The 26,810-nt window shown below is 60.1% G+C and overlaps 1 protein-coding gene and 1 long non-coding RNA gene across 5 annotated transcripts; one reads left to right on the top strand and one right to left on the bottom strand.

The window, feature by feature from the left end:
• CELSR2 (cadherin EGF LAG seven-pass G-type receptor 2) lies at window positions 1–26,232 on the bottom strand. Of its 4 annotated transcripts, none has more exons than XM_054530073.2 (34): window positions 22,370–26,232; window positions 16,652–17,299; window positions 14,473–14,695; window positions 14,107–14,222; window positions 13,839–13,927; window positions 13,291–13,448; window positions 12,766–12,929; window positions 12,468–12,593; window positions 11,958–12,124; window positions 11,370–11,657; window positions 11,111–11,285; window positions 10,730–10,871; window positions 10,428–10,548; window positions 9,823–10,006; window positions 9,545–9,646; window positions 8,112–8,206; window positions 7,695–7,904; window positions 6,991–7,174; window positions 6,747–6,875; window positions 6,465–6,645; window positions 6,164–6,331; window positions 5,935–6,061; window positions 5,622–5,822; window positions 5,155–5,329; window positions 4,716–4,828; window positions 4,459–4,538; window positions 4,243–4,369; window positions 4,033–4,155; window positions 3,349–3,476; window positions 3,026–3,114; window positions 2,727–2,921; window positions 2,418–2,588; window positions 2,080–2,314; window positions 1–1,727 (listed from the first exon to the last, which is right to left on the bottom strand). In XM_054530073.2, exons 1-34 carry the CDS (start codon window positions 25,689–25,691, stop codon window positions 1,700–1,702), a joined length of 8,784 nt encoding a protein of 2,927 aa, XP_054386048.1. In that variant the 5' UTR covers window positions 25,692–26,232; the 3' UTR covers window positions 1–1,699. The 4 variants fall into 4 exon arrangements, with proteins under 4 accessions (XP_054386048.1, XP_054386066.1, XP_054386061.1 ...); XM_054530091.2 differs by having other exon boundaries at window positions 1–1,332; window positions 22,370–25,783; XM_054530086.2 differs by having other exon boundaries at window positions 1–1,585; window positions 22,370–25,783.
• Window positions 12,588–14,517, top strand: LOC129049769 (uncharacterized). Its single transcript, XR_008513079.1, has 3 exons — window positions 12,588–12,883; window positions 13,849–13,943; window positions 14,411–14,517. It is a non-coding gene; the product is annotated as an uncharacterized LOC129049769 (long non-coding RNA).
• Window positions 26,233–26,810: the final 578 nt, after the last annotated feature.

The raw sequence follows: 26,810 nt of genomic DNA on the forward strand, positions 1-26,810 counted from the left end.
CCCGCACAGAACTAGTTTATTCAGTAGTATGGGGCATGAAAAAACAACAACAACAAAACGCTACCATATTTACAGCAACAACCAAACTGTACAATCTGATGGTTAGTATCAAGTTAGCATCCAGCATCTTTGTATTTTTTTAAATCAAGTCATCAGTAGTAAAAACCAGTTAAATTTTTAACCCTTTGCAGGAATTGCTGAGGGGAGAAGATGGGGAGAATCCACGGCAGAAAAGCCAGAGGCTGGCCTCACAAATGAGAAACAGGAGCCTTTCTTTCCTGCCCACAGCCTCTTTTTCTAGCCACCTGCTCCAGAAGGAAAGTCAGTGACAAGTCTGGAATACATGCTTGGAGTAAATGGTGACTCAGATGAAAAGCAGTCGGCAAAACTGAGGAGAGGGGAGGAGAGGTGGGGAGATGACGGCCTGGGGCAAGGGGAAGGGCGTCAAGCCCCCAAGCCAGGGCTGCTGGGAACACCCAGCCTGTGATGGCCATATCAGACCCCTGGGACTGGACATGAACCCATCCCAACACAAAAAGCAAATAAATAAAACAAATATATTAACTCTCTCTTCACAGGGAGCTGGGGTGGAGTCGGGGAGAAAGAGGAACAGGACCTGGTCCTTTGAAGAAGAGAGCCAATTCCAAGAAGGGGTTAAAAATAGAACATGTGTCAGAGGCCACAGCAGGTTAGACAAAGTAGCATTTGTCTGATTTAGGGGGGTGGGGTGGGTGAGTGGACACCAGAACCCAGACTTGAAACCTGTGCTTGACTGAGCACCCTTAGGGCAGCCGAGCCAGCACTGTGTTTACTCTTCCTCCCCCACCCACACCACAGCAAAGAAGCGCAACTTAACACATGACTGGCCTGCCCGGGGTGTGGGGCGGGCAGGAAAAATGAAGCACTTTTGGGTCAGCAACTGAGCAAACACCTGGGCTGCTGCGCACGGCCAGAGTCCAGGAAAAGGAGAGGGGCTGGGGCTGCCCGACCCCCACCTGGGGGCACAGGCTCCCCTGAAAATGTGTTCATGCAGCATTTGGGGGTCCAGGGGCACTGAGTCCTTCTGCCCCCTCGCCAGACAGGGCTTTTCCAGTTCCTGGGAGAGGCAGCGCGGGCAGGGCGAGGCACACCCTTTGCCCTGGCCCCTCACCGTTCTGAGGCCTGCCCGGGTGCAGCCTGAAGGGTATGACGCCCTGGCTGCGTGTGGCTTTGTCCTTTCCTTTTGGTGATGGCGAATGAGGGGCAGGCCCCCCAGGAGTCCCTCTCCTCCCAGAGGCACAGCAGATGGGAAACTGAGGAGAGGCTGGGAAGCATCCTGGGAGGTCCTATCCTCTTTGGGAAGGGAAAGGGGAGTCAATTTCCAGCGTATAAAAAAAATGAATCCCTGAAGTCATGAAGAGTGGAGATCCTTTTTTAAATTCTTTTTTTCCTCTTTTCTGAAAAACTTTGTCTTGGAGATGTTGGCCCCAGGGGTCCAAAGTGCAGTGAGGGGAATGGTGGGGGGGGGAGTTGGCACTAGATGGCCTTAGGTGGGGTGAGTACCCCTCCCGGCAAGGCCCAGGCTCCTCAGATGGACGTTTCGTCGCTGCTGCGGGCAGGCGATGGGGAGCGGGGCAGGATAAAGCACAAGACAGGAGCAGGGCATGAGTGCGGCTGGGGAAGGGAAGGGAGCCTCGGGCGTAGGAACCACGGCCCAGGGTTAATGCAGGAAGTTAAAGAAGAGAAATCTGGAGAGGCAGGAAAGGAAAGTGGCAGAAAAGGCAGACAGAGGGTTAGTTGAAACAGAGGAGAGAGTGAAAGCTTTCACCAGACGAAGGAAACAGGAAAGCACCCCCAGCTCCCCATCCTCCCGCACTCTGCCCTAGGCTGGGCTGCGCCACATAGAGCCTAGGAGGGGTGGCCCTCCCCGCAAGGCACCATGGTTTGTGGGCACGGCATAGTAAGGGAGCTGGGCCAGTTCTGCCCATTTGTCCTCCAAATGCCATCCAGAGTCACCCGGGGAGGCCCGGAGGCAGCTCTGGACCCAGGTGAGGCCTCCCACGGGGCTGCACCCCATCCCGCCCACCCGGCCACACTCACTCGGAGCCTGACGAGTCCTCATCCACGGTGCCTGCCTTGATGCTCATGGCGATGGGCATGACCCCGTTCAGCTGCTCCTGGAGGCTCTGCCGGGGCGGTGGGCGGGGAGGGGGGCCGCCCCGGCTGCCCTCACTGGCGGAGGAGCCCCGGGAAGACCCTGTGCATTGCTCCAGGGGGAGTCGCAGGAGGCTGCTCTTCTCGCTGATGGTGGGCAGACACTTCTTCTTAAGGATGCCTGTGGGCCGGGGCGGGGCTGTGAGGTGCGGGCGGCCACAGGAGAATGTGAGGTATGAGGCTGCTGACTAGGGGAGCTCGGCAGCTGGGGGTGCCCCACTCACCTTTGTGAGGCTGGGCAGAAGAGCCTGGAAGGGGGCCTAGGGACCCCTCTCGAGACAGGGCATCTCCATTCTCCCGCAGCTGCTCCTCAGGGGCCCCGTTGCCACTACTCTCTTTTGCTGTGGTCCCAAAGTCTCCTGGCCAGGGGGCCTTGCCAGGCCCTGGGCCCCCATCTGGTGGGGAAAGGAAGTAGATGAGGCCCACAGAGGACAGATAGCCAGGAGGCCACCACCCCAGTCCTGCTTCCCAAGAACCCCAGGCCCACTGTCCTCCCACTGGCCCCAAAGGCCACAGCCCCGGTGCTGGCCCACCCTTGGGAGTACTGTGCAGGGGCAGTCTCTCTGCTCCAGGCCCCAGCAGGCTATCCCAGCCCTGCTCTCCAGGGAAGGCGGCCTCCTCTTCCTCTTCCTCTTCTTCTTCCTCACTGTCTGATGAGTGGGTAGAGGCATAGGAGCCACTCTGGTCGTCTTCTAAGGACAGGTCACTGTCAGAGTCCGTGTCAGGATCTAGGAGGCCAGGGAGAGATCACAGCCAGCCCAGCCACCTCCACCCACCTTCAGTAAAAGCCAGCCAACTGCCCCGCCGGGCGGCCGGAGCCTTCCGTCCTCACCATGCTGCTGGTCTTGACCTTCCAGGAACAGACTGCCTGGATCCCCCAGGCCAGGGGGCCCTTGGCCAGGGTTCAGTGTGGACTCCTCCCTAGGAAGACGAGACCATGCTGGAGGGGTCAGCCTGGCCCCTTGCCCAGGGTCCCAGTCTCTCCTCTCCCCTGGGATCCTGGTTCCTGCCGTGGGTCCCTTACAGCTTCTAATCCAAGCTGGCCCCCATGTCAGCCACAGTGTGTGCTCCTCAACTCCCAATGGCTGGCTGGCCTGGGTCCAGCATGCGTGGGCCCCTCCTCCCCTCCTCCACCCTCCCATCTCCGGGATTCACCTCAGCAAGAAGGGGATGTAGCTGGGCTGACTCTTGCCCGAGCGGCTGGTGCTGTGCAGAGAGCCGGCCGAGTCTCCGTAGGGCTGGTACAGCCGCCCATCTGCGTAGGGGCTGGGGCAGTTGTAGGACTAGGCAGGGAACAGAGAGGTCAGTAAGTGGGGAGTGGGATGGCTGGCCCCAGGCTGGGAATAAGGAGGGTGGAGGGAACTTGCCCTAAGTTCCACCTTCCACATGCTCAGGTCTGAAAGAGGGGGCCCTGCTTCTCTGCTGTCCCCATATTGAGGCCTGGCAGTGGTCACAGCTCTGCCACAGCTGTGCTACCCCTGCATGCCCCCAGGGATCCTGGACTCACTATATAATGGCTCTGTAAAAGATGAGACCAGAAATTGTCTCCTGAGAGCACCTTGGGAGACAGAAAATTTACTAAAATTCACGAGAGATTCTCAGGTGCAAGGCACTTATTACCTGATTATCTGTCTCAGCCCCATCTCCCTCAAGTCAAAATCCTTACACACCCTTTCCAACATCTCCTCCCCAGGCCAAACATACCATTTCACCTCCCCTTCCACCTTCCAGGAAGGGATGGAGAAAAGAGAAAGGGGAGTGGGGCCAAAAGTACAGGCTCACTGGGCCTCCCACCTCTCCCTCCCTTCACCACCCGCCTAAGACCCCTGGCTCCCTCACCGAGGTCAGGGTGGACTTGGTGGTCAGAGCAGGGTCAGGGCTGGGCTTGCGGCTGCAGGCAAGCTTGAGTGCTTTCCGGACCTCCTTGCTAAGCACCACATAGGAGAGGAAGATGAAGGGGCCCTGGCAGGCAAGAGGCAGCAACGGTCTGTGCATATTCAGGCACCCACAGCCCAGGTGCCTCCCTTCTCCACAGGCTGGGCCAGGTACCTGGATGCAATTGCAGGTAGCAAAGAGGTAGTGGAAGAGGAGGGTGTCGCTGTTGACAGAGAGCAGTGCCAGCAGCCACGTGGCGCTCAGCAGCAGGAGGACGGCGAAGGAGGGCTGCAGGCCCGAGCTGGGGATAGGGACAGGCCATGAGTCCGGCCATGAGGCCTCCCATGCTGGTGCCTGCCCACGGCCCAGGCACCCCAACCCTATACTCACACAGGACCTTTCTTCTCAAAGCCCTGCCGCTGGGCAGCACAGGAGGCCCGGGCCGCCAGGATGTACAGGAAGACACTCATCTAGGCAGGGGCAGAGGGCATGGGATGCTCAGTGGGGAGAAACAGCTTCCACCCAGCCCACAGGGCCCCGTGGCCTCAGCTGTTCCTAAAGGGAGTCCTGAGGACATGCAGCCCCAGCAGCAGGAGGACAGCAAAGGAGGGCCACAGGTGACACCCAACCCACCTGCTAGCACTCACCGAGACGGCAAAGGCCACCGGGCCAGCAAAACTCCAGATGAGCGTGTCATAGATGGAGAGCCAGCAGAAGTCAGGGTTCCCATAGCCCTCGGGGTCCAGGCCCACGGCTAGCCCTGGAGCATGGAGACAGACGGGAGCAGTGGAGGGGTGATGAGGGGCCTGAGAAGTAGGGCTGCAGGCAGGTGGGCTCACAGGGCCAGGCACGAAGCATGGAAAAGGGTTCTGCCCACCATCGGCCCCTGCCATCCTCCCCAGGATAGGGGAGTGATGCCTGGGTGGCGGCCGCAGAGTCTGGGTTAAACCAGAGGGACACCTGTGAATAAGGTGGCCTGGGGCATGGGGATGTGGGGCCTCAGGGCCTGTATGTGGGTGGAGAGAACATGGCACAAAGGTGGACCCAGGGATGTGGGACCCCAAGACTGGGAATGGGTAGGGGTACCTGTGATGAAGGCAGGCACGCCCCAGCCCAGCATGTAGTAGAAGCGCATGGGGCCGGTGTTGACGTCGCGCACCTCAGTGAGTGCCCGGTACAGGTGCAAGGCCTCCAGCAGAGCCCAGGAAAAGGTGCAGAGGTACAGGAAGTGCAGCAGGATGGCAATGACTGTGCAGGCAAACTGAGGGCCCAGGCCAGGGCAGGTCAGTGACTGGGGCCCGCCCAGAGCACAGGCTCTGCTTCGGGTCAGGCAGGGAGGAGGGCCTGGGTGTTGGGAACTGCTTCCAGGGAAGCCTGGGCCAGAGGCAGGTGCTGGGGGATCCCGGGGGAGCTGGAGAAGAGGAAACCCTGGGCCAGGTGCTGCACTAGGCACCTTATTAGAGTTCATGGTGCAGGAGCAGGGGTTGCCAGTGGGGGCTGGGGAGGGAGCCTGAGAAGGTGGGGACAGTTTCTGGGCAGTAGGAGTATCTTACAGGGAGGTCAGCCTGGTTGATTCCCAGGAGGAAGACCAGCTGAGCCAGGCCCAGGGCGGCTGTCAGGTTACGTCGGATGCCGTGTTGGTTGGAGCGCAGGATACGCAAGAGAGTGAGGAAGAAGAAGGTGAGCAGAAGGGCGGCCAAGGTGACACCTAGAGCCACGTATGTCAGTGTCTTCAGTGGCAGGATCTCCCCATTCTGCAGAGTGGGTGGCAGGGGGCCAGGGAATTAGGAAGGGCAGGACCTGAGCACCCAGCCCCGTGCCCTGGGTGCCCACCCACGGCTCTGCAGCTGCCCCTGTGGGCCCGACCTCCCGCCGAGAAACATCCATGAGCACAGCGAAGCTCGTCATGTGGTTGCACTGGCAGCTGACGTGGCTCTCGTTGCGGAAGACAACTTCACAGCCTCTAGCTGACCAGCCACCTGTGCCACTGACCCTGTGTGAGGAAGGCAGGGTCAGGGAGACAAGGAGGGTGAGGCATGCAGGGGCCTGGACTTTCAGCCCAAAGCCTAGGGGTACGAGGGCAGTGCAGGCTCACAGGATCGAATGGTTCCAGAAGACACAGATGGGCTTGGTCCGCTCCTCTGTCTCCAGCAGGCGGAACTGCACTGTGACGGGCTTGTCCAGGGCCCGGGGCAGAAGCTCCTCATCGTCATGGACGCTGATGCTCACCACGGGTGTGTTGATGATCGGGCGTTTGGGGACTCTGATGTGGGGCAGTCAGGTGCACAGTCACCATGGCAGTCACATGACTGGGGAGATGCCCCCGTCCCCCTCCATGCCTCAGCACTCACCGCCCGACCCACACCCCTACCCACACCTGTCCCCTAGCTGCTGACCTCAGGCTGCGCTTGTCAGGGTCATAGTTATGGGGCAGTAGCCCGGCCAGGGTGCGGTAGATGATGACGCTGGCCACAGCCTCACCCTGGCTCAGCTCCGGGTGCCGTCGCTGTCGCCGTGCCAGCTCCTCTGGCTCCTGGGCCCCTCCGGGGCCTGCGGGCCTGACCACGGGGGGCGTCTCTGGGAGGGGACACTGTCACACTTAGCTGGGCCCTGCCCTCTGTGGAGTCTGCACAGACACTGGGGTCCAGCTCCCAACTCAATCCACGGCCACCACTGACCTCTGAAGACAGACTCAGGCAGAATGACTGTTGTCTCAAGGTCCGGGGGCTGCTCCCCACGCAGAGCCTCGTAGCGGGGCAGCTTGGCCCCAGCAAAGTTCCCTTTGTCCAAGCGCACTACGGAGATGACTAAGGAAGGGGATGGTCACAAATCGGACCTGTGAGGCAGGCAGGACCCCAGCACAGCCGCTCTTGTCGGGGACTCCCTCCACAAACCCCTCCCCAACGCAGGCACCAGCCTCACCAATGTTGGGCGTGACAATGGTGAAGGGGCTTAGGTAGGTGTGCCGCATGTTCTGGGCCAGGGCGCTGGCGTAGGCCTCATAGTGCTGGAGCAGCCAGGCGGTGCCACCCTCTGTCTGCTGGATCAGCTCCCAGTGCCGCTTGTTGGCTGCGTCCAGGAGGGCGCTGCCCACCCGCAGCAGATTCTGGGGTGGGCAAGGTCACGGTGGGTGTGCTCACAACCCACACCTGACATCCCCACCACGGAGCCCCGGCCTGTGCCCGGGCCAGCCCCCGCTCCCCACCAGGCCCCTCCCTCTGCGCTCACTGTTGCCTCCCCTGAAATGCTCCTGGACCGCACTGCCCACTCAGGTCACTGTATGCTCTGCCCCTAAGCCTTCCTCCTCATTCTCTACGTAAGAGCTTCCCAGCCCTGTGCCGGGACCCACACAGATGTCCTGAGATACTGCTTCCTCCCAGCCCATGGTACTACAGGCAGGCCTCTGCTCTGGGTCAGACCATGCCCCAACACACATATCTTACTATGAGAAGGGTTGGGAAGAGGGCTGGGCGAGGGGTCACAGGGTTTCATGGAGGCCTCCTGCCAGCAGGGAGCTCCTTGTAGGTGGGATGGGAGGGCCCCCTCTGCCCCCCAGGTTGCCATGAGCAGGCTCACTCACCATGACCCCTATCTAACCAGCCAGCCCTGCATCCTCCAAGCCCCACCTCAGTGAAGTGCACATCCTGTGTGGCAGACAGCCCGAAGCCCCGCTGGGCACTCTCGTGGGCCAGCAGCCGCGTGGCCAGCTGGTAGGCCACCTTGACGTCGCTGCCGAAGTAGCCAGCTGTGTGCTGCGTGGCATTGCGCAGGAGCAGGGCCAGCTGCTGGGAGCGCCCTGAGTCTAGGCCTGACTCATTCCGCTGTAGCCGCTCAGCCTAGGCAGGACGGAGCGGAGGAGCAGGAGTGAGGGCAGGAGCTCTGGAGCAGAAGGACCTCAGGAGGGGAGAGATGGCCTCTGCAGCTGGGAGCCCAGGAACACACAGGCTGGAATTCCAGAATCCCCATTCTCAAAGATGGGAGTGGGGCATGTGGGATTCAGGACGAAGGAGAAGGAAAAGATGTAGATGAGGGGGTTCACTTACGAAGCCCTTCAGTTCTGAGAAGGTGATGGACGTGCAGTTGAAGAGGTTTGGGGGGAGCCACCCCCTGTGCTCATCACAGTGGCGCACAGCAGTCCCTGGGGGAAGGAAGCCAAGAGGGCTGGCCTCAGGGAGACACACAGAAAGCCCCTGAGACTGGCTGAGAGGTTCTGCTGGAGGCCAGCACCTCATGGGCTGGGGACAGCAACTAGCAAACAAGGGCCCTGGTGAAACAGGAAGACAGGTATGTAGAACACCAGGGCCAAAAATCTCTGCAAGATCGGTCCACACAGGGGCTCTAGGGGAACAGGGCATATGACCTCCTTGAGCCCCCATCCTGCCTGTCTCCAGCCACCACTTTGTGCTCTCCGCCACTTCCTGCCTATGAACCTGCTCATCGCCAGTCCAGGACCAGCACCAGCCCCCATCCTGGGCTGGGTCTCCTGGGTCAGCAGCTAACACACCCTAGTCCCCAGACTGTCTGCCTTTGTGATGGCGTAACTCCAGGACTCGGTGGTGAGCTGACGATTGGAACCCTGCATGATTCATCTTTGAATCTCTAGCACAGCCCTATGCCGAGCACAGTGCAGGTTTTTCAGCATTTTTGTTAAGAATCCAAGATGTGGGCTGGGCACGGTGGCTCACGCCTGTAATCTCGGCACTTTGGGAGGCCGACGCAGGCTGATCACGAGGTCAAGAGATCGAGACCATCCTGGTCAACAAGGTGAAACCCTGTCTCTACTAAAAAAAATACAAAAAATTAGCTTGGCATGGTAGCACACGCCTCTAGTCCCAGCTACTCGGAAAGCTGAGGCAGGAGAATAGCTTGAACCCATGAGGTGGAGGGTGCAGAGAGCCGAGATCATGCCACTGCACTGTAGCCTGATGACAGAGCGAGACTCTGTCTCAAAAAAAAAAAAAGTCCAAGATGTGGTGGGGTGCAGTGGCTCACGCCTGTAATCCCAGCACTTTGGGAGGCCGAGGCAGGCAGATCATGAGGTCAGGAGTTCGAGACCAGACTGGCCAACATGGTGAAACCCTGTCTCTACTAAAAATATAAAAAAAAAAAAAAAAAAAAAAATTAGCCAGGTGTGGTGGCGGCCAGAGGCTGAGGCAGGAAAATTGCTTGAACCTGGGAGGCGGAGGTTGCAGTGAGTGGAGATCACGCCACTGCACACCAGCCTGGGTGACAGGGACAGACTCTGTCTCAGAAAACAAAAACAAAAACAAAACAAAACAAAACAGTCCAAGATGTAGGCACACCTGGGCACCATGGGGAAGGGGGAACGTGAGCCAAGGAAGATGGGAAATGAAATCCCAGGACCTGGAGGCCAGAAAGTGGGGTCCCCGGATCTTCAGCCAGGAGCTTCCTGCCCTCATCCCACTAACGGCAGAGGCCATGTCCTCGATATCACATCGGGGCCTCCAACACCTACCAAAGGAGCCTTTGGGACAGGGAGCAGCAGCGGGCAGCCCGAAGCGGGTACGGGGCCACCAGATCCCAGCCTCAATCGCTCGTGGGCAGCTGTCGTAATTCACTGCGGGGAAGAGCACATGGTCACCCAGGAGCAGCTCTCCCTCTGCGGTTCTGCCCAGGCTCCCCAGCCCTCCCTAGGCCTTCCCAGGCCTGCAACCAGCCCCTTCCTGGCTTTCCTGGGGTGCAGGTACCTGGCACACTCTGAGGAGGGCTGCCCACCCATCCCAGGAGCCCTACCTTCACAGCCATTGGTGGTGACCTCAGCAAAAGGGTTGTCACAGCGGTCACATTGACGCCCGATGACACCTGGCTTGCATGGACACTGGCCGTCCTCAGGGTCACAGACTCGGGACAAAGAGCCTGTGGGGTAGCAGTCACACAAGAGGCAGGTGGGGCTGCCTGGGGGCCGGTAGTGGTTCTCCTGAGAAAGGAGGGAAGAAGGGTGTCACTGGCCAGGCTCTCTTCCCAGGATGCTCATGGGTCCTCTCAGCTGTGGCCCCTGTGGAGAGGGTCCTGACCTCAGGTCCCCTCAGGAGCAGTATTCAAAATAATTAACACTAGCAATGCTTTGGAGTTGAGCCCATCAGCGAGATGTCACAGAATCGGAACAGGCTGCAAACCACCACCACACTAGACCAGAGCTCATGGGTTACACATTGGCCCAGGGTCCTCCTGCGTCTCAGACACATGAAGGTAAGCACCAACTGCCCTGCCTATGAGAGCAAAGGCACAAGGCCCTCAGCTCTGCAGGAAGACCCATCTCTACAGCCTCCCCTCTAGGGCCCAGGAGATGTGGACAGAGGCCCAAGTGGCCACAGTGGAGGCTTGCTTGGGGCTGTCACCTTGCAGTGGCACTCGCCGCTTGTCTTGTTGCAGTCTGGGTCAAAGCCTTTGCTGACATCACAGTTGCATGGGCCACATGTGGGATGTCCCCACCAGCCACGGGGACAAGGCTGGTCAATCCTGCAGAGAGGGACCCAGGTAGGCATGAGCTCCCCCTGCCACTCCCACCTAACCTAGGTGAGCCCTGTGTGGCCCTTCTGACCCCGGCTGTGGATCAGCCAGGCTTTCGGGGCTCTGAGGGACACACCAGAGAGGAGCAGCAGCCGCTGGGACCTGCTGCCACATGCCCTGGTCTGCTTACCTGGTCTCACAGTATGGCCCAAGGTAATTTGGGGGACACTCGCAGGTATAGCCATGGGGGGCACTGGGCTTGCGGGTACACACAGACTGGTGCTCACACGGGTTCAGGTCACACACATTAGTACAGTTGTCACCATAGTAACCTGGGACCAGAAGGACCAGAGAGGCTCATTCCCCCACCCTCCCCTGGCACCGTCTTCCATCAAACCCTTCATCTGTTTCTTTCCACATGGCATCCTATCAGCTGGCTATGGTTTTGTTGTGTAGGCAACTAAGACTCAGAGAGATGATGTGATGCCCCATGCCCCAAGTCACACAGCAGAGCCAGCATGTGGCCCCAGGCACCTGATAACCTGCCTGTTGCCCTGGATCCTTAGCATACCTGGATCACAACTGCAGGAATAGCTGTCCCAGTCGTTGCTGCAATAGCTGTTGGCAGGACACGGGTTTGAGTCACAAGGGTCAGGCAGGCTACAGCCTTGCTCCACGTTGATGCTCTCCCCATGGCTGGGATCCAGGCTGTTAACCCCCTCCGGCGTATCGCTCACCCGCACACCCTGGGAGGGACAGGAGCAGTGTTGCCCTCAGTGGAGCGGGGCTGCAAGTGGTGGGGGGATGGGAGTGCAGGGCAGGACACTCACCTGCAAACAGCCCCGAAAGCCACGGGCCACGCCGCCGGCTGGCCCAGGTACTCCGCCCACTGTTATGTTGCTCAGGTGCAGACCATGCAGCCGGGGGCCCAGGTTGCCCTCTGCTCTCTGCTGCCCATAATCGAAGGACAGAATGGCATGGCCGGGTCCCCCACTGGCTCCCAGTGCCAGTTGTGCATGGTGCCAGTCACCGTCATTGGCCCGGCCTGGCTCCAGACGGAGAGAGGAGGCCTGGAGCCCTGTGCCCTCCACGCTCAGCACCACGTGGCCCTCTCGTAGCTGACACCAGGAGGAAAGAAAACAGGGTCAGCAGACGGCCTTAATCACTGTTCTCCAGCCCACAGTTCCCCTTTCTGGACCACCAAACCCATCCTGCTGCCCAGCTGAGGCCATAGAGAGGAAAGCATATTTATTTCCCTCACACCCAATAGGTGGCAGCATTGACCTTCCCAACGGATCCAGCGGCCTCTATATGTCCCCACCCCTGCCCAGGACCTGCCCAGCCACTTCTGTCCAGCCCCCTAGAGGCTACCAGGGCCCTATGGCCAGGCCAGGGCCAGCCGCCCTTCCCTGCATCACCTGTAGGGTGATGGTGCTGCGCCCCCTGGTGACGGCCTGCAGCAGGACACCGTCGGCCTGGCGCGTGCGGAACATGAGGCTGAGGTGCCAGGGTTGGGAGATGGGCAGCGAGAGGCCATGCCAGGCCACCAGGCTGCTGCCCAGGAAGTGCTGTGGATTGGCCATTTCTGGGGAGGCAGGAAAAGGCAGACTGTGACGGGTGGAGCCTCGGAGGGCCCTGGGGGCATGATGCTCAGCGGTGGCGGCTGCATGGGAGGCAGAGCCCACTCCCCTCATCAGCCCCGCCCTCCAAAGTGCGTACCTGCCCTGGGCCCGCCCCACGCTGTGCCCAGGCCTGCCTCTGACTGGCCCCTTTGTCTCCTGTGTTGCCCTCTCAGGGCTCTGCCCAGACACGCTTTTCCACCCACAGCCCGGCTCAGCAGAGCCCTGCCCAGTGCCTGCCCCAACCCTGCCAGTTCCCAGACGGTTGATGGCACCCAGGCCGTGGCCTCTAACAGCCGCCCCTCCTACCCTGGGCGCAGCTCTTGCCCCCGAAGCCCAGCGGGCACTCGCAGCTGAACGCGTCCCACTGGTTCACGCAAGTGCCCCCATTGTGGCAAGTGTTGCTGTCACACACGTTCTTCTTGGCAGGGCAGCCTGGAATGCAGAGAAGGCGACTCAGTGGACCTGAGCTGGGGCTCTAAAGAGAAAGCCTGTGGCAGCAGCTAGAGAGGCCTCTGAGACCCTCCATTCTGGCATCCTTACACCAGGCACAGCCCCTCCTCTCAGCACTGGGATCCCAGCCTGGCTCCACCCCGGGCCCCCATACCAGGCACAGTGCCATTGTTGGCAATGAAGTCAGCCATGTCTATGTGCCGGCTGTCCACCTGCAGGTTCCGCATGCAGCCCACGAACTGCCGCATTCGGACTGGGAAGCTCTCGGGCAGGTCAGGCACCCCGCCTAGTAGCAGGGGCCCTGTCAGATCCAGAGACCTGGGGGAGCAAAGATGGTGGCGGCACAAGGGAGGGCTGGGAGCTTCTGGTCTTCCGCTCGCTCTGCCGCCAGGCCAGAGACAGGAACGGTGTAGGCAGGTGTCCAAGGGGCCCTGCAGAGCAGTGCTCAGGAAGGGGGTCACCCCTACCTGGAACTGTTCTTGTCCAACACTCAGCCCCCTCCCCAGACTGCCCCACAGGGCCTTGCTCTGATTCCCCAGTCCTGACCCCATCCCCAGGGCTGAGCAGGGGCTAAGAGAGGCAAAGGGAGGGAGACCCCAAAAGCCCACCCTCTCCACCTTCCCTCCCTGCCTGGCCCTGCCCTCACTTCACCCCATCCCTGGCCCTTTCCCCTGCTCACTTCTTGCTGCCACCCTGGGTGCCCTGGGCAGCACAAGAATAGTTGCCCAGGACAGATCCGAAGCGCAAGGCCACTCCTGTGTCACAGCCATCCACGGTCACCACGGCCACCTTCTGCTCTGATGGGCCCTGCGGGAGCCCTGTCTGACCCAACAGTGGCTATGGACAGGAAAGAGCAGAGAAGGGGGACACTGAGTACAGAGCCCACTAGGTTCATGGCCAGCACACACTGGGTGCCTCTGTGTGCACCCACATGCCCAGACACACATACACACATGCATATACACACACGTGTGCTCACGTGGTTTATGCATGTAACTACCTTCCTCAGTGTCCAAGTTTGCGGCTGCCTAGTGGAACAGAGAGCATCAAGCAGTGCCCAGTGGGGTGGGAATGCCCAGCAAGGTGGCACCTTCCCAGCCGCTCCCTTCCTCTCAGCCAGAAATGCCCTGACCAGCCCACCCAAGCCTGGAGGCAATGCCACTCAGGGCTGGGTAAGCACCTGAGGCAAGAACAGAACCCCCAACCCTCTGTGCCCTCCACACCCACCTTATTGTAGTATTTCAGCTGCACCGTATGCCACTGGCCATCACTGACTCCTCCGGGCACGAATGGGGACACCGTGGTGGTTGACTCCCCTGGGGAAAGGACCAGGTGAGCTGGGATGCCTGACGAGGGCTAGGAATGGCAGGGTTTGGGGTGCCAGTGGCTGGGGCTGGGCCCAGGTTTGGCTGATAGAGTATGTGGCTTGGGGTCAGGGGCTGGAAGACTTGGGGCCTTTGGAAGATAGGCAAGGATGGGGGGCAACTGTGATCACCTGCAGAGAAGGTGAGCTGGACCTGCTCCTGGATCACCTCGAGGGCCACAAAGTCATGCTTCTCATTGAAACGCCCATTGTACAACAGCAACCCGTCGCGCTCCTTTGTGGCAAACCTGAACAGGAGTTGGGGATGGGGGCAGGGAATGGGGTACCCACCTGGATGCCAGCACCCCCGCCACCTAACCAGCGCAGGGGAGGGAGATCTGCTGGCAGAACCACAGGCAACTCCAAGAGCAGACCTGGCTCTGCCGGCAGCCTGCTCCACGCTCTTTCGCTGCCTGACCTCTTACTTCAACCACAGAACAGCAGGCACCTCAGATGCCCACCAGGCCCGCTCCCCACCCCCAGCGCCCAGCCACTCACGAGAGGGCCAGGGTGAAGTGGAAACGCTGGCGCAGGCCACGAAAGGTGATGAAGGAGTGGGCGGGGAAGCTGCGCGTGGTCACCTGGCAGTAGGGCTTCTCGAAGTCTCCAGATGGGCAATCGCACTTGAAACCGCCCACCAGCAGGTTGACACAGGTGCCCCCATTCTTGCAGACACCCGGGGTGCAACGGCCTGAGCGAGCACTCACCTCACAGTGCTCACCTGGACAAGAGGAAAGGCAGGTGAGTACCAAGTACCTGAGGATGGGAGGGGAACTGAGACCCCCCCACAACCCAGTGATAGCTCCCATGGCCTCCCGTGACCCTCGTAATACTCCCCAAACTTCCCAGGCATCCCCACTTCCTCTCGTGTGCCATCTTCTCTGAGACCTATGGTCCTCAGCCCTTTGTGGGCACCCTGTTTGGCTCACTGAGCCGCTCTCACCACAGCTCCACGCATTGCTCCCCTGCAAGTTCCTTGGAGTTCCCAGCCCCTTCCCTACCCCATTTGGGTTTCATAAGCACAGGCCTGCTGGGACACTTGGTTGTAAGGCCCGGATCCCGGGAGTCTTCAATGTCACACTACCAAGCATGCCTGGGGGTGTCCTGGCCCCCAAGAGGGTAAATGTGCACAAGCAGATGGGCGTGCAGGACAGCGGGAGGGCTGGGAGCCTCCCTCCTGCCTACTGGTGCTTTTGTCCCTCTCAGGCACTGAGATCAGTTTCCCTCCCTGGGGAGGGGACCAGGCTTCCACTTAGATTTGTCTGGGTTATGGAGGAGTAAGAGAGAGAAGCTGGGGAGCCCCCAGGAATGGGGCAGAGGACTCCCACCTTGAGCCCTGGGGTCCAGACTGAGGACCTCTGTGCACCTGGGACATGCTGAGAGTGGGAAACTGAGCCCTGAGAGCAGACAAGAATTCAACAGAGGAGCTGAAAACTCCAACATCAGATGGGAAAATCCACCCTTCTCTCCCTCCCCATTCCCAGATTCTAGAGATAGGTTCTCAGCTCCTGTGCCTAGTGACTGGCTCTTGTTTCCATGGAAACTGTTGTTCGCCTACTCTAACCCCCCCCTCCCAAACCCCCCACCATCCTCCTGGACAAAGACTTCTCTCCCTTCCCCCAAGCCCGCCCCTCCCCTTCCCCCCACCCCTAGCAGCAGCAGAGAGAAGTCAAGTCTGGCAAGTTCTGGGCAGGAAGATGCAGTGGGGAAGGAGTGGGGCCTGCCTATGGTTGCTGGCAGAGCCAGTGGGCATGGCCCTGGAGGACAAGGAGCAGGGCCTGGGCATCTAGGAAGGAAGGGCCCACAGGGAAGGGGAGCAGGGGGTGTCCTGAGAAGACACAGGAGCCTGAAGGGAGGGGTCAGGAGCATAGAGCAGAGGCAGTGAGCATCCCAGGGAGCAGGATGTGTAAAAACCTTGGCTGACAGGCCAACAGGGAAGCGGCCTAGCCAGGATCCTCTTTTACCAGCACCTGGGCAGAGGTGGAGCCATTCTGTCCAGGCCCACACAGGTGCACTGGTTTTCTGGAGTACCCCATCTCAGAACTGAACCCCCTCCAGTTCCCCCAGCTCTTCTGTGTCTTCCCCTTAATGCCTGGGGAGAAAAGTACTAGCTGCAGCTGAGAAAGGGAACTTGCTCAGCGGTGGAGAGACCAGGTTCTAGGCCCAGCCTCACCTCTAAACCGGGTGTGATGAGACCAGGAGCAAGTCACCCAATATCAGCATTCCCTTAAATCGAAACCAACACCTTTCATGCCACCAGCTGTTTCCAAGTATCAAATTAATTACATCATTAATCCTCACAACCAACTTATGACTTAAGTACGGTCATTATCTCCATTTCAAATAACTGAGGGCCAGAGAGGTTAAGTAACTTGTTCAAGGTCACACAGCTACTAGTGGCAAAGCTGATACACGAACACAGGCCGACTGGCTCTGGAGCCAGCTCTGCCGCAATGGCACTGCCTGTGTGTCCTGTGCACAGCAGGGAGAAGCACTCCTTGCACTGCCTTCCTCAGTGGGGTGCTGTCAGGGAGCAGGCCGGATTTATGACCTCTCAGTGTAGCTGCACCTCACTCGGGAAGAGAATGAGGCAGCCGCCAGCATTTGTCCTGATTTGTGCCTGCACCACAGAGTCAGCCTTCCAGGGCTGGCCCATGAGTCCCCTCCCTTGGCTCACCCGTGTAGCCATCACGACAGAGGCAGGTGTAGCCGCCCTCGCGGCTGCGGCAGCGCCCGTGGGGGCCACAGGGCCGCGAGTAGCAGAGGTCCACCTCGGTCTCGCAGTAGTCACCCGTGAAGCCGGGCGGGCAGCGGCAGCGCAGCCCCCCGACGGGGTGGATGGGCCGGAAGAGCACGGAGGAGGAGGCGATGAAGGGCGCGGAGGAGTCGAAGCGCAGCACGGACACGCAGCGCATGTAGTTCTCGCAGGGCTCCCGCAGGCAGATGTTGTCGTCGAAGGGCAGCACGCGCTGTGCCGAGATGGCCGTCAGCAAGCTGCGGTTGAGGTACAGGCGCTCCTGCAGGTCCTCAGAGGGCACGAAGGGCGGCCCGCCCCCGGGCCCTGGTGGCTGGCCCACCGACAGGCTCACGTTGAGGATGTGGCCCCCGGGGGCGTCGGTGTCCCGCTGTACGTTGAAGACCACCACGTGGTTCGGTGGCGTGGCCAACGTGGCGGCCACCGCCTGGATGAAGAGGCCTAGTAGTGGTGACAGGAAGCGCTCCGGTGACATGTCCTCCAGGCGCAGCGTGATGCTGTGGGTGAGCATCTCATCGGTGATGATGGTTACACGCAGCGCGCACTGGGCCGTCACGCTGTGTACGCCGTCTGTGGAGAGGGACACAGTCAGGACCCAGCCTGGGGTGGGGGGCCAAGCCACAGACCCGTGCAGGGGCGTGAGGAAGGCCCTGCACAGAAGCCAGGGCTGCAATTCAGCCTGCATATTCCTGCACCACCTGCCAAGAAAGGCTCTCCTTTCCAACTGGCATAAGGGTGCTGAGCCAGGTATGTCACCTGTGGGCCAATCACTCCTTCAGGGCTCAGGGGATGAGATTTGCAGTTCTCTTTGCATCCTTTCCCCAAACCTTCTGTCGCTGATGCACGGCACACCTCTTAATGTTTGTGCACCCTGCCCAAGCCACGGCTCCTGCTCCCTTCCCCCAGAGTCTGCGCTGCCTGCGTGGGAACCCTATGTTGTCTTTTTCATACTTTTCTACAGGGCCCAGAGCATCCTGAGACCCACAAAAATCATCCCCCTGCCCCCTCAGCCTCTACACCTCAACACCACGATAATCGCAACCATGGCTGTGTTCCCCACTCCCCCACAGCAGCAGGGAGTTGGGGGGGTAAACTGGGTCAGTGGGCCACCTAGTCCCCCTCCCACTGAGCCCCATGGCTGCTTGGGCGCAGACCTGCTATCCCCATGGCAACACCCAACACAAAGCATTCTTCCCGCCCAACTCTCTGGGCTGCTGTGGGTAGCCTGGGGGGCTCCACCCCAGGAAACCCAGCTGAACCACGTTAACCAATGACATCACCCACTGCCCCATGCTGCAGACAGGGTGAGTCAGGGTGGGGGACCGGAGGGCTGAGATAGAAGGGCCTGGCAGCTCTCCACTCTGAGACCCCAGAGCCCCACTGAGTCAGTCTCTTCTCTGGCCCTAGGGCGTCTAGCTACTCATCACCCGCTTGGCTCAAGCATTACATCCAAATGCCTGCCATGCCCCCAGGCAACACACTCACTTATAACCAGCTAAGCACTAACACACACTTGCTGGTGTCTCACTCCACCCACACACCCTAAGCCCAGAAATACCATACACACCTGAATGCACATACACATGGGAATGAATTTTATTTAGCTAAAAAATGAAAGCTGGGGGCCTGGAGAAGGAGGAAATGGCTTTACAGGGCAATAAGGGATAGTCTTTTTTTCTTTTTTTTTTTTTTTAAGAGACAGACTCTCTGTCGCCTACGCTGGAGTGCAATGGCACGATCATAGCTCACTGTAGCCTCGAACTCCTGGGCTCAAGCGATCCTCCCACCTCAGCCTCCCAAACAGCTGAGACCACAGGTGCTCACAGCTATGCCTGGCTAATTTTTGTTTGTGTGTAGAGATGGGGTCTTGCTATGTTGTCCAGGCTGGTCTCAAATTCCTGGCCTCAAGTGATCCTCCATCTCAGCCTTCTAGAGCACTGGGATTACAGGGATGAGCTACTGGCATATTCATATTTTTATTTATTACAATGCCTTACACATAGTAGGTGTTCAGAAGACACTGAGATGTGGATGATGATCTATTCAGTCTCCATAAAGAATAAATGGACTTTAAAACATAGCAGGGGGGCCGGGCGCAGTGGCTCATGCCTGTAGTCCGAGAACTTTGGAAGGCTGAGGTGGGTGGATCACGAGGTCAGGAGTTCGAGATCAGACTGACCAACATGGTGAAACCCCATCTCCACTAAAAATACAAAAATTAGTTGGGCGTGGTGGTGGGCGCCTGTAATCTCAGCTACTCAGGAGGTCCCAGCTACTCAGGAGGCTGAGGCAGAATTGCTTGAACCCAGGAGGCAGAGGTTGCAGTGAGCCGAGATCACACCATTGTACTCCAGCCTGGGTGACAGAGCGAGACTCCGTCCCAAACAAACAAACAAACAAAACCACATAGCAGGGGGAGCCCAACTAGATATAAAAAGCAAATGCTTACCCTAGCAGTAATGGGGCAGGAGCCCATGTTTCTGGGGTGGGGTGGGAGTAGGCAAGGGACATGGGAACAAATTCTGCATCTGTGTTGTACCTACTTGCGGTGGCTCAACTGAAGCCGGGAAGGCTGAAGGCAGACCCCCATCTCAGCAGTGTCCTCAGCCCACTGCCCACCTACCCTCCAGCCTCATCACTTGCTTGTTCTCACCAGCTCTCACCAGCAAGCCTGCTTGTCATCACTCACTTCTGTTCCTCCTGCTCTCGTCTCACTCAAAGCTGCTGCACAGGCTGTTCCTTCCCACCCAGACACCAGCCCACAGTCCTCTGAGTCTTCTAACCTGCTCTAGCTCACCTGCTCCAGGAAGCCTGCCCAGATTTGTCATCAGGCTCTACTTTCCTCTCTGTTTCAGACTTCCCCGCACCAGGATGCTCAGCTGGCACAGAGCTCTTGTATACCTGGTACATCTGCCTAATGATTCCTTGACGGGATATTCCCTCCAGGCAGAAAGCAGCCCAAGACTCCACACACAGTGCCCATAACTGATTAAGAGAGGAGAGGGGGCAACCAAGGCCATGGAGCGGGAGAAACTTTGCCAACCCTCAGCCCTGGGAACAAACACTTCTCCCTGTGTCCCCCACCGCCATCGTCTTAGGCCCCGCCTGGGCCCCTCTCCCAGCATGTCTCTGTTGCTTCCCATCTGGTCCACCATCTGTGGCCACCTGCCCCCTCTGCTGTTGTCCCCCATCCCCAACAGTCAACCCACTGCTCTCTCCTTTCTATATCAGCCTCCCCTGCCTTGACCTAGGTCACCCCTCAGGTGCAAAGGCAGGATGGGAACAGGGGTCGGGAGTGTGTTGTCTGAGCTGTCTTCCTGGACAGAAAAGAAAGAGCTGGGATGGCCTCTGACCCCAGGAAATGCCACCTGTGCCCCAAGCTTAGCCAGGCACACCTGGAAAAGTGCCAGGTCCCGGTCAGCCTCCCAGCCTCTCTTCCCCTGGCAGATGTGCCAGTGGAGGCTGGAGGCCAAGAGGGCTCTGCTGTTCTGGGAGCTGCCCAGACCGCGGACAGGAGCTGCTGTGTGTCTGAGCAGCAGAAGAAAGAGGCGAGGAGAATTCAGCCTCCAGGGGAGCCATCGGCCCAGGCTGGGGCAGCTGCAGCCATAGGGAAGAAGAGAGGGGAGGCACAAACACAGAGACCAAACGGGAAGACAAAGCCTCAGGAGAAGAGCCAGCGATGCGCAAGTGGGAGAGCCAGAGAGCCAAAGGAGCAGGCAGAGGGCACCGGAGAGAGGCAGTGCTGCAGGGCCCCGCATGGGCAGGGGCGGGAAAGAAAGAAGAGACAAAGAACAAGAGGAGGAAAACAAAGGGGCAGTGGGAGTCAGCTCCCCCTCACCCCGGCCTCCCTGAACTTTGGGGTTGCCGTGGTGACTGCCTCCAAGGGTCAGGGCCGAAGGGAGAGGGTGGGGCCAGGGCTGCTGGGCCAGGAGGCGCCGTCTTGGATGTTGCCCCGAGCCTTCTCCAGACTAGGGAACCAAGGTCTGGGGCTCTGCCCTGGTGGGAGACCGAAGGCTTAGTGGGGGCGCTTCTCTGCCAGTGTCTGGCCATGCTCACCAAAGGCAGGCTGGGTGTGGAGGACCAGAGGGAGAGGCTCTCCTTCCCACCTCCTTCCCACTTGTCTCAAGTGCCCAGGCACAGTTGAGGACACAGGAGCTCCAGCCTCCCACTTCCGCCTCCTGGAGGGGAAACTGAAGTCTCAGGAGGCTCAGAACCTCAGCCACAGTCCCTGAAAAGCTCCTGCTTCCTGGTTCCTGTGGCTACTTTGAGGGGTGGGGCAGGGAAGCATCTGTCCAGCAAGGACCCTCAGTGAGGCCACGCCCTGACTCTCGCATACCCCTCCTTCCCCTTCAGGCCACACTCCCTGGGGTGGGAGTAGGGGCCTGCCAGCCTCTTCTTTTCCTCCCTTCCCTGATGGATTTGAAGGCTGCCTAGAGGGGGCGTGACCTGACCCACCCCTGGGGTGCAGCTAACAGCATCCCCTCATGAGGGTCTCCGTTGTTCCCAGGCTTGGGGAAGGCACTCAGCAACTTGGGTGTGGTCTTCTCCCTGCTGCTACCTCTGGCTCCCCACAGCTTATAAAAAAAGACAGAATACTGTCACCAACTCCCTCCAGCTCTCCTCCCCCAGCCCTGCTGTCCAGGGAGTCTGTAGGCTGAGTGCTTGGCCAAGCAGCAGGAATGCCCCAGCCTGGGTTCCGGCCAGGCTCCCACGCCCTGGGACTCTGTTCTCTCCTCAGATAAGGTGCCTTGGGGTCTCTGCCCTCAAAGCTCACCAGTCCCCTGGCCTGTCCTGGTCCCTACACTCCATTTCTGGAGCTTGGGCTGGTCACAGCCAGCAGGAAAGGAAGGCCTGGCACCCTAAGAACAGCCCGTGAGGTGGCAAGGGGGGCCCAGGAGGCCTCAGCCTGCCCCCCAGCTTCATTGCAGCCCCTCCTCCAAGCCAGACCCGAACCACGGACTCTGAAAGTGGGGTCTGTTTGGACAGACAATGAGCTCTGGCCTCACTTCCTGTGGGAGCTCTGAAGGGGGAGCCAGGCCAGGCTCTTTCTGCCTGGAGGGAAAAGAATGCACTAGACAAAGTCCATGTCAGCCGATTCTGCAGCTCAGCCAGGAGGCAAAAGGGGCCAGAAGAGGACTACAGGGTCCTGACCCCTGAGTGGCGGCAGCCCTGTGCTCCCATGGTCCCCAGCTCTGCCAAAGGCTGTGTGAGACTGCCCGAATATCTTGATGGGAGTGAAGGGGCCCTGGCCTCGCCTCCTCTCCTGCGCCACAGTCCTCTCTGCCCTTCCCCCAGCTCTCCTGGCCCCCCAGGCTTCCACGCGCCTTTTTTCACAATTCTTGGCAGCCACAGCCGGGGCAGCCTCACAACACTTCCCCGACCACGTCACAGGCTGGTAGACAGTGGGGGCAGCCAACCGAAGCAGCCCAGCCCAGCCCGGCAGAAGGTGGGGCCTGCACCAGCCGCCAGGGTTCCTGGGGCTTCTTCCCAAGCTGGCTCTTGCCCCTCCTGCTCTGTGCCAGGCACGGGGCAGGGAGGTGGGTCTGTAGCTGCTTCCTGGATCGCACCCTACCTCCAGTGGCTGCCCAGACCCTCCCCGCGAGTTACCCCCACCCCAGCGCCACCTGGGCCCTTCCTTACCTGACACCAGCACGCTCATGATGGCCTCCAGAGGCCGGTTGTTGTCCAGTGCGCGGCTTAGCTTCAGCTCACCCGTGGAGGCATTGAGCAGGACCAGGCTGAGTTCGTTTCCCCGCTCAAAGCTGTAAGTCAGACTATCTGAGATATCAGGGTCATGGGCAGGTACTCGGCCAATGGCACCCCCAGGGAAGCTGCTTGAGCGATTGGTGACATAGTTGTTGAAAAGGATCTCAAAGTTGCCCAGCACTGGTGGGTTGTCATTGCGGTCAAGGAGGCGGACGTGGACTGTAGCCCGGCTCACCAGAGGAGCTGACGTGGCCTGGATGACCAGGACGTACTCAGGCCGGTCCTCGTAGTCTAAGTCTACCAGGGCTGTCAGCTCCCCAGAGAAGATGTCCAGCTGGAAGACCTCAGGGATGTTGCCCTCCACAATCTGGTACATAATCTGGGCATTGGTGCCTTCATCGGGGTCAGTGGCTGTGACCCGGGCCACAGCTAGCCCAATGGGGCTGTTCTCTTCCACAAACACATCAAACTCGTCCTGCTCAAAGACAGGGGGATTGTCATTCACATCCAACACAGTGACTGTCACTTCCATCGGCGTGCGGGCTGGGGGCATCCCCTTGTCCACTGCATATGCCCGCAAGACATACTGGGCCACGTTCTCTCGATCCAGCCTCCGCAGCGTTCGCACGATGCCTGACGTGGACTCGACAATAAAGTCACCGTCTCCATCGTCGCCTCCTTGGAAGGTGTAGAAGACCCTGCCATTAAGTCCAGAATCACGATCAGTGGCTGAGATCTGCAGGACACTAGTGAAGGGTGGCACATCCTCATAGACACTGCCCTGGTAGGAGTCTCGCAGGAACTGAGGGGCATTGTCATTCACGTCGTTCACCAGGATCTCCAGGTAGGTGGTGTCGGACTTCTGGGGAATGCCGTTGTCCCGAGCAGTAATGGCCAGGGTGTAAGACACTTGGTCTTCGTAGTCCAGCTCAGCCTGGGTGGTGACAGCCCCCGTGTCTGCATCGATGCGGAACTGGGGGATGCTGTCCTCCATGAAGTAGGTGATGCGGGCATTCTCACCTGTGTCCTCATCCGTGGCGCTGATCAGCACCACCGTGGTGCCTGCCGGCCGGTCCTCATTAACATTCACTGTATAGTGGGAGCTCTGAAAGACAGGACGATGGGTGTTGGCGTCGGTGACATTCACCACAATCTGTGCCGTGTCCTGCCGAGTGCCATCGGAGGCGGTAACAGCCAACACATACTGCCGCTCAAGTTTGTAGTCCAGTGGCAGGGCAAGGGATACCAGCCCACCACCACTTTGGCTGGTGATGGAGAAGCGGTTTCGAGTATTGCCACTGGTGATCTGGTAGGTGATGACACTATGAGCATCACGGTCCACAGCTGACACCGTCACCACGCTGGTGCCCACAGCTGCATCCTCATTGAGCCGCACTGTGTACTCTGGTTGGGTAAAGGTTGGATTGTTGTCGTTGACATCCAGGACAGTCACGCTGACACTGGCCGAGGCAGTGAGTGCTGGAGTGCCATGGTCTCGAGCTTCTACCCCAAAGCTGTAGAAATCAACTTCCTCCCGGTCCAGTTCAGCAGCCACAGAGATCCAGCCTGTGCCATTGTTGATGGTGAAGGGGAAGTCATGTCCCACCCCAGCAAGGCGGTATTCCAGGCGGGCATTGTCACCAGCATCAGCGTCGATAGCCTGGACATGGAGAACCAGGTAGCCTAAAGGGACGCTCTCCAGGACAGTAGCCTGGAAAGGGGTGCTGACAAAGATGGGGGCATTGTCGTTGATATCCAGGACCTGCACTGTCACCAAGCCAGAGACATTAGAGAGTGGGGGACGGCCACCATCCTGTGCTCGCACCCGTAGGGTGTACTCCTTGGTCGTCTCATAGTCAAGAGGGCTCACCACATCCAGAGCTCCAGTCTGGGCATCCAGATAAAACTGTCCCCGAGCGTTGCCACTCATGATGCTATAGTGCACCAGGGCATTACTCCCCTTGTCTCGATCTGAGGCTGTGACTCGGAGTACTGGGGACCCTGGAGTCACATCCTCCCTCACCTGGACCACATAGCGCTTCTCACTAAACTGGGGGGCATTATCATTGTCATCCTCCACAGAAAGGAAAACAGCGGCTGTGGTACTCCGAGGACCCGGGTCCCGACCCTGGTCACTTGCCTCTACTGTCAACTGGTAGGATTCCACCTCTTCCCGATCCACAGGGCCACGGGTTCGGATCACCCCAGAGCGAGGGTCGATCTCAAAGACTTCAGAGGGGCTGCCCCCAGACCCCTCCAGCAGGCGGTACAGAATATTGGCATTGGGAGGAGCATCACCATCCGTGGCCCTGACAGTGAGCACCTCATAGCCAACCTCCAGGTTCTCCCTGAGGCTCTCCTTGTACTCCTGCTGCTCGAACACAGGGTCATGGTCATTGGTGTCAGTAACCAAGATGGTGAGTGTAGCCAGGGCACTTCGTCGGGGCATGCCGTGGTCCTGCGCCGTGACCCTGAAGACATGGGTGCTCTTGGTCTCACGATCCAGCTCCTCGGCTGTGGTTACTGCACCAGTGATTGGGTCCAGGGAGAAGAACTGGTTGGAGCGGCTATCAAAGAGGGCATCCATGGTGTACTCAAGTCGACCTGCCTCACCCTCGTCCGGGTCGATGGCCCTCAGGGATGCAACAGGGGTGCCTGCTGGCTGGTTCTCCGGCACTGTGGCCTGGTAGCTGGGGGGCTGGAACTGGGGGGCTGTATTTACATTCCTTTTCCGACGCCCACCCAGGGACTCTTCTGGTGACCCTTCCCCTGCCCTGAGCCCGGGGGCCTGTGCCAGCTTGCAGGACTGGCATCTGAGCCGTGGGGCCTTTAAGCACGGGTGCTCCTGGGGCAGTGTGAGCTTGCCCTGTGGGGAAAGGTGGCCTCCAATGCCGAGGAGGCGACAGCTCCAGGGGCAGTCTTCAGGAGCTGGTGGTAGGGGAATATGGGCCCCGGATTCTGGACACCAAACCCTCAGGCCATCGTGGTGGGGTACCAGGTGGCCAGTCAGCTCAGTGCCCGCATCCCTGCAGCGGCTGGTGTAGAGCCAGAGGTTCGACGCTGAGGATGGACAGAGCCAGCCCATGGGGGCGCAGGCTCCCGAGGAGCCTCGTCCCCTGGACCCCAAGGAACGACAAGGCCCCACTTGGTCTCCCAATAGTGGCGGCGGCAGCAGCAGCAGCAGCGGCAGCAGCAGCGGCAGCAGCGGCGGCGGCGGCGGCGTTGGGAGGGGGGCGCCGGTGGCCGGGCTCCGCATCTCTCCCAGCTCCCGGCCGGCGGCCGGGTCAACAGCGGCGGCGGCTCCTCCTCCGGCTCCTGCCGGCCCCGCCGCGCCTCATGCCCGGGCCAGGGCGCCAGTCCCCGGGGGCCCCCCGTGCGCCCCGCGGGGCCTGCGTCTGGATGGCTCGGCGGGACCTCGCGCTGCACCCTCCGACGAGCCCCGGCTCCCACCGCCCCCGGAGCCAGACCCGCTCCCGGGTCACCCTGAGCACCGCGGGTTGCCGCCGCGCCTCCACCTGCGCTCCGGGCACTCACCACCTGCGCCCGCGGGCCCTGCGGCGCCCCTGGCCTTGCCGGGCCCCGGGTTCCGGAGCCGGGGTGCCCCCTCCGCCCCTATGGGATCGCCCACCTGCGCCCGCGTAGCCGCGCGCCCCGACCCCGGCCCGGCCCCGGCGGCCCCCGACGGTCCCGCGCCGCCCGCTCGCGCCCCGCGTCCCCGCCGCGGCTGCTGCCTGTCGCCGCGGCCCCGGGCCCAGCCCCGCGCTCCCTCGCCTCCCCGGCGGGCGGGCGAGCTCTGCAGAGCCGCGGCGGCGGCTCATTACCATAGACCTGCGCGCGCCGCGGCCGCCTTAAAGCGGCAACGCCGTCCGCGCTGGAGGAGGTGGGCCCCACCGAGAGCACTCCTCCGCGCCGACGCGCCAGGATTCCCTCCAGCAGGACCCTCCATCCCAATTTCCCCAGGCCGGCCTCGCCAGATGCCCGGTGCGAATTAGCGATCGGAAGCCACACAGCCGATGATAATCATGGTGGAAGTACCCTAAGTATGCCTAGAGGTTTCCAAAACATTTCAAAGGCTCTCAGAGGCCAAGTTCCCAGTTCATGCCAGTCATAAGAGACCTCATTGCTGTCCCCTCCCATAGGTCAGACAGAGTTAAAAGGGCCCTGAGAACACTACAAAGCCTCCAAAATCCCAGAGAAGCACCTACAATGAGCCACCGAACCCACTCCCTCCCTACCGTCCCCCCCACCCTACCAGCGAGGCTGTGGTCTGACCAGCATGCCCCTTGGGGTCGGGCTGTTGGAAGAATGACCCCAGCCTCATGTTGGACATCACTTGGGCTTTTCCAGGGAGGTAAATTAGAAGGGTCAGAGTGGG

This window comes from Pongo abelii, chromosome 1, assembly GCF_028885655.2.
Source record: "Pongo abelii isolate AG06213 chromosome 1, NHGRI_mPonAbe1-v2.0_pri, whole genome shotgun sequence".
Lineage (NCBI taxonomy): Eukaryota > Metazoa > Chordata > Mammalia > Primates > Hominidae > Pongo > Pongo abelii.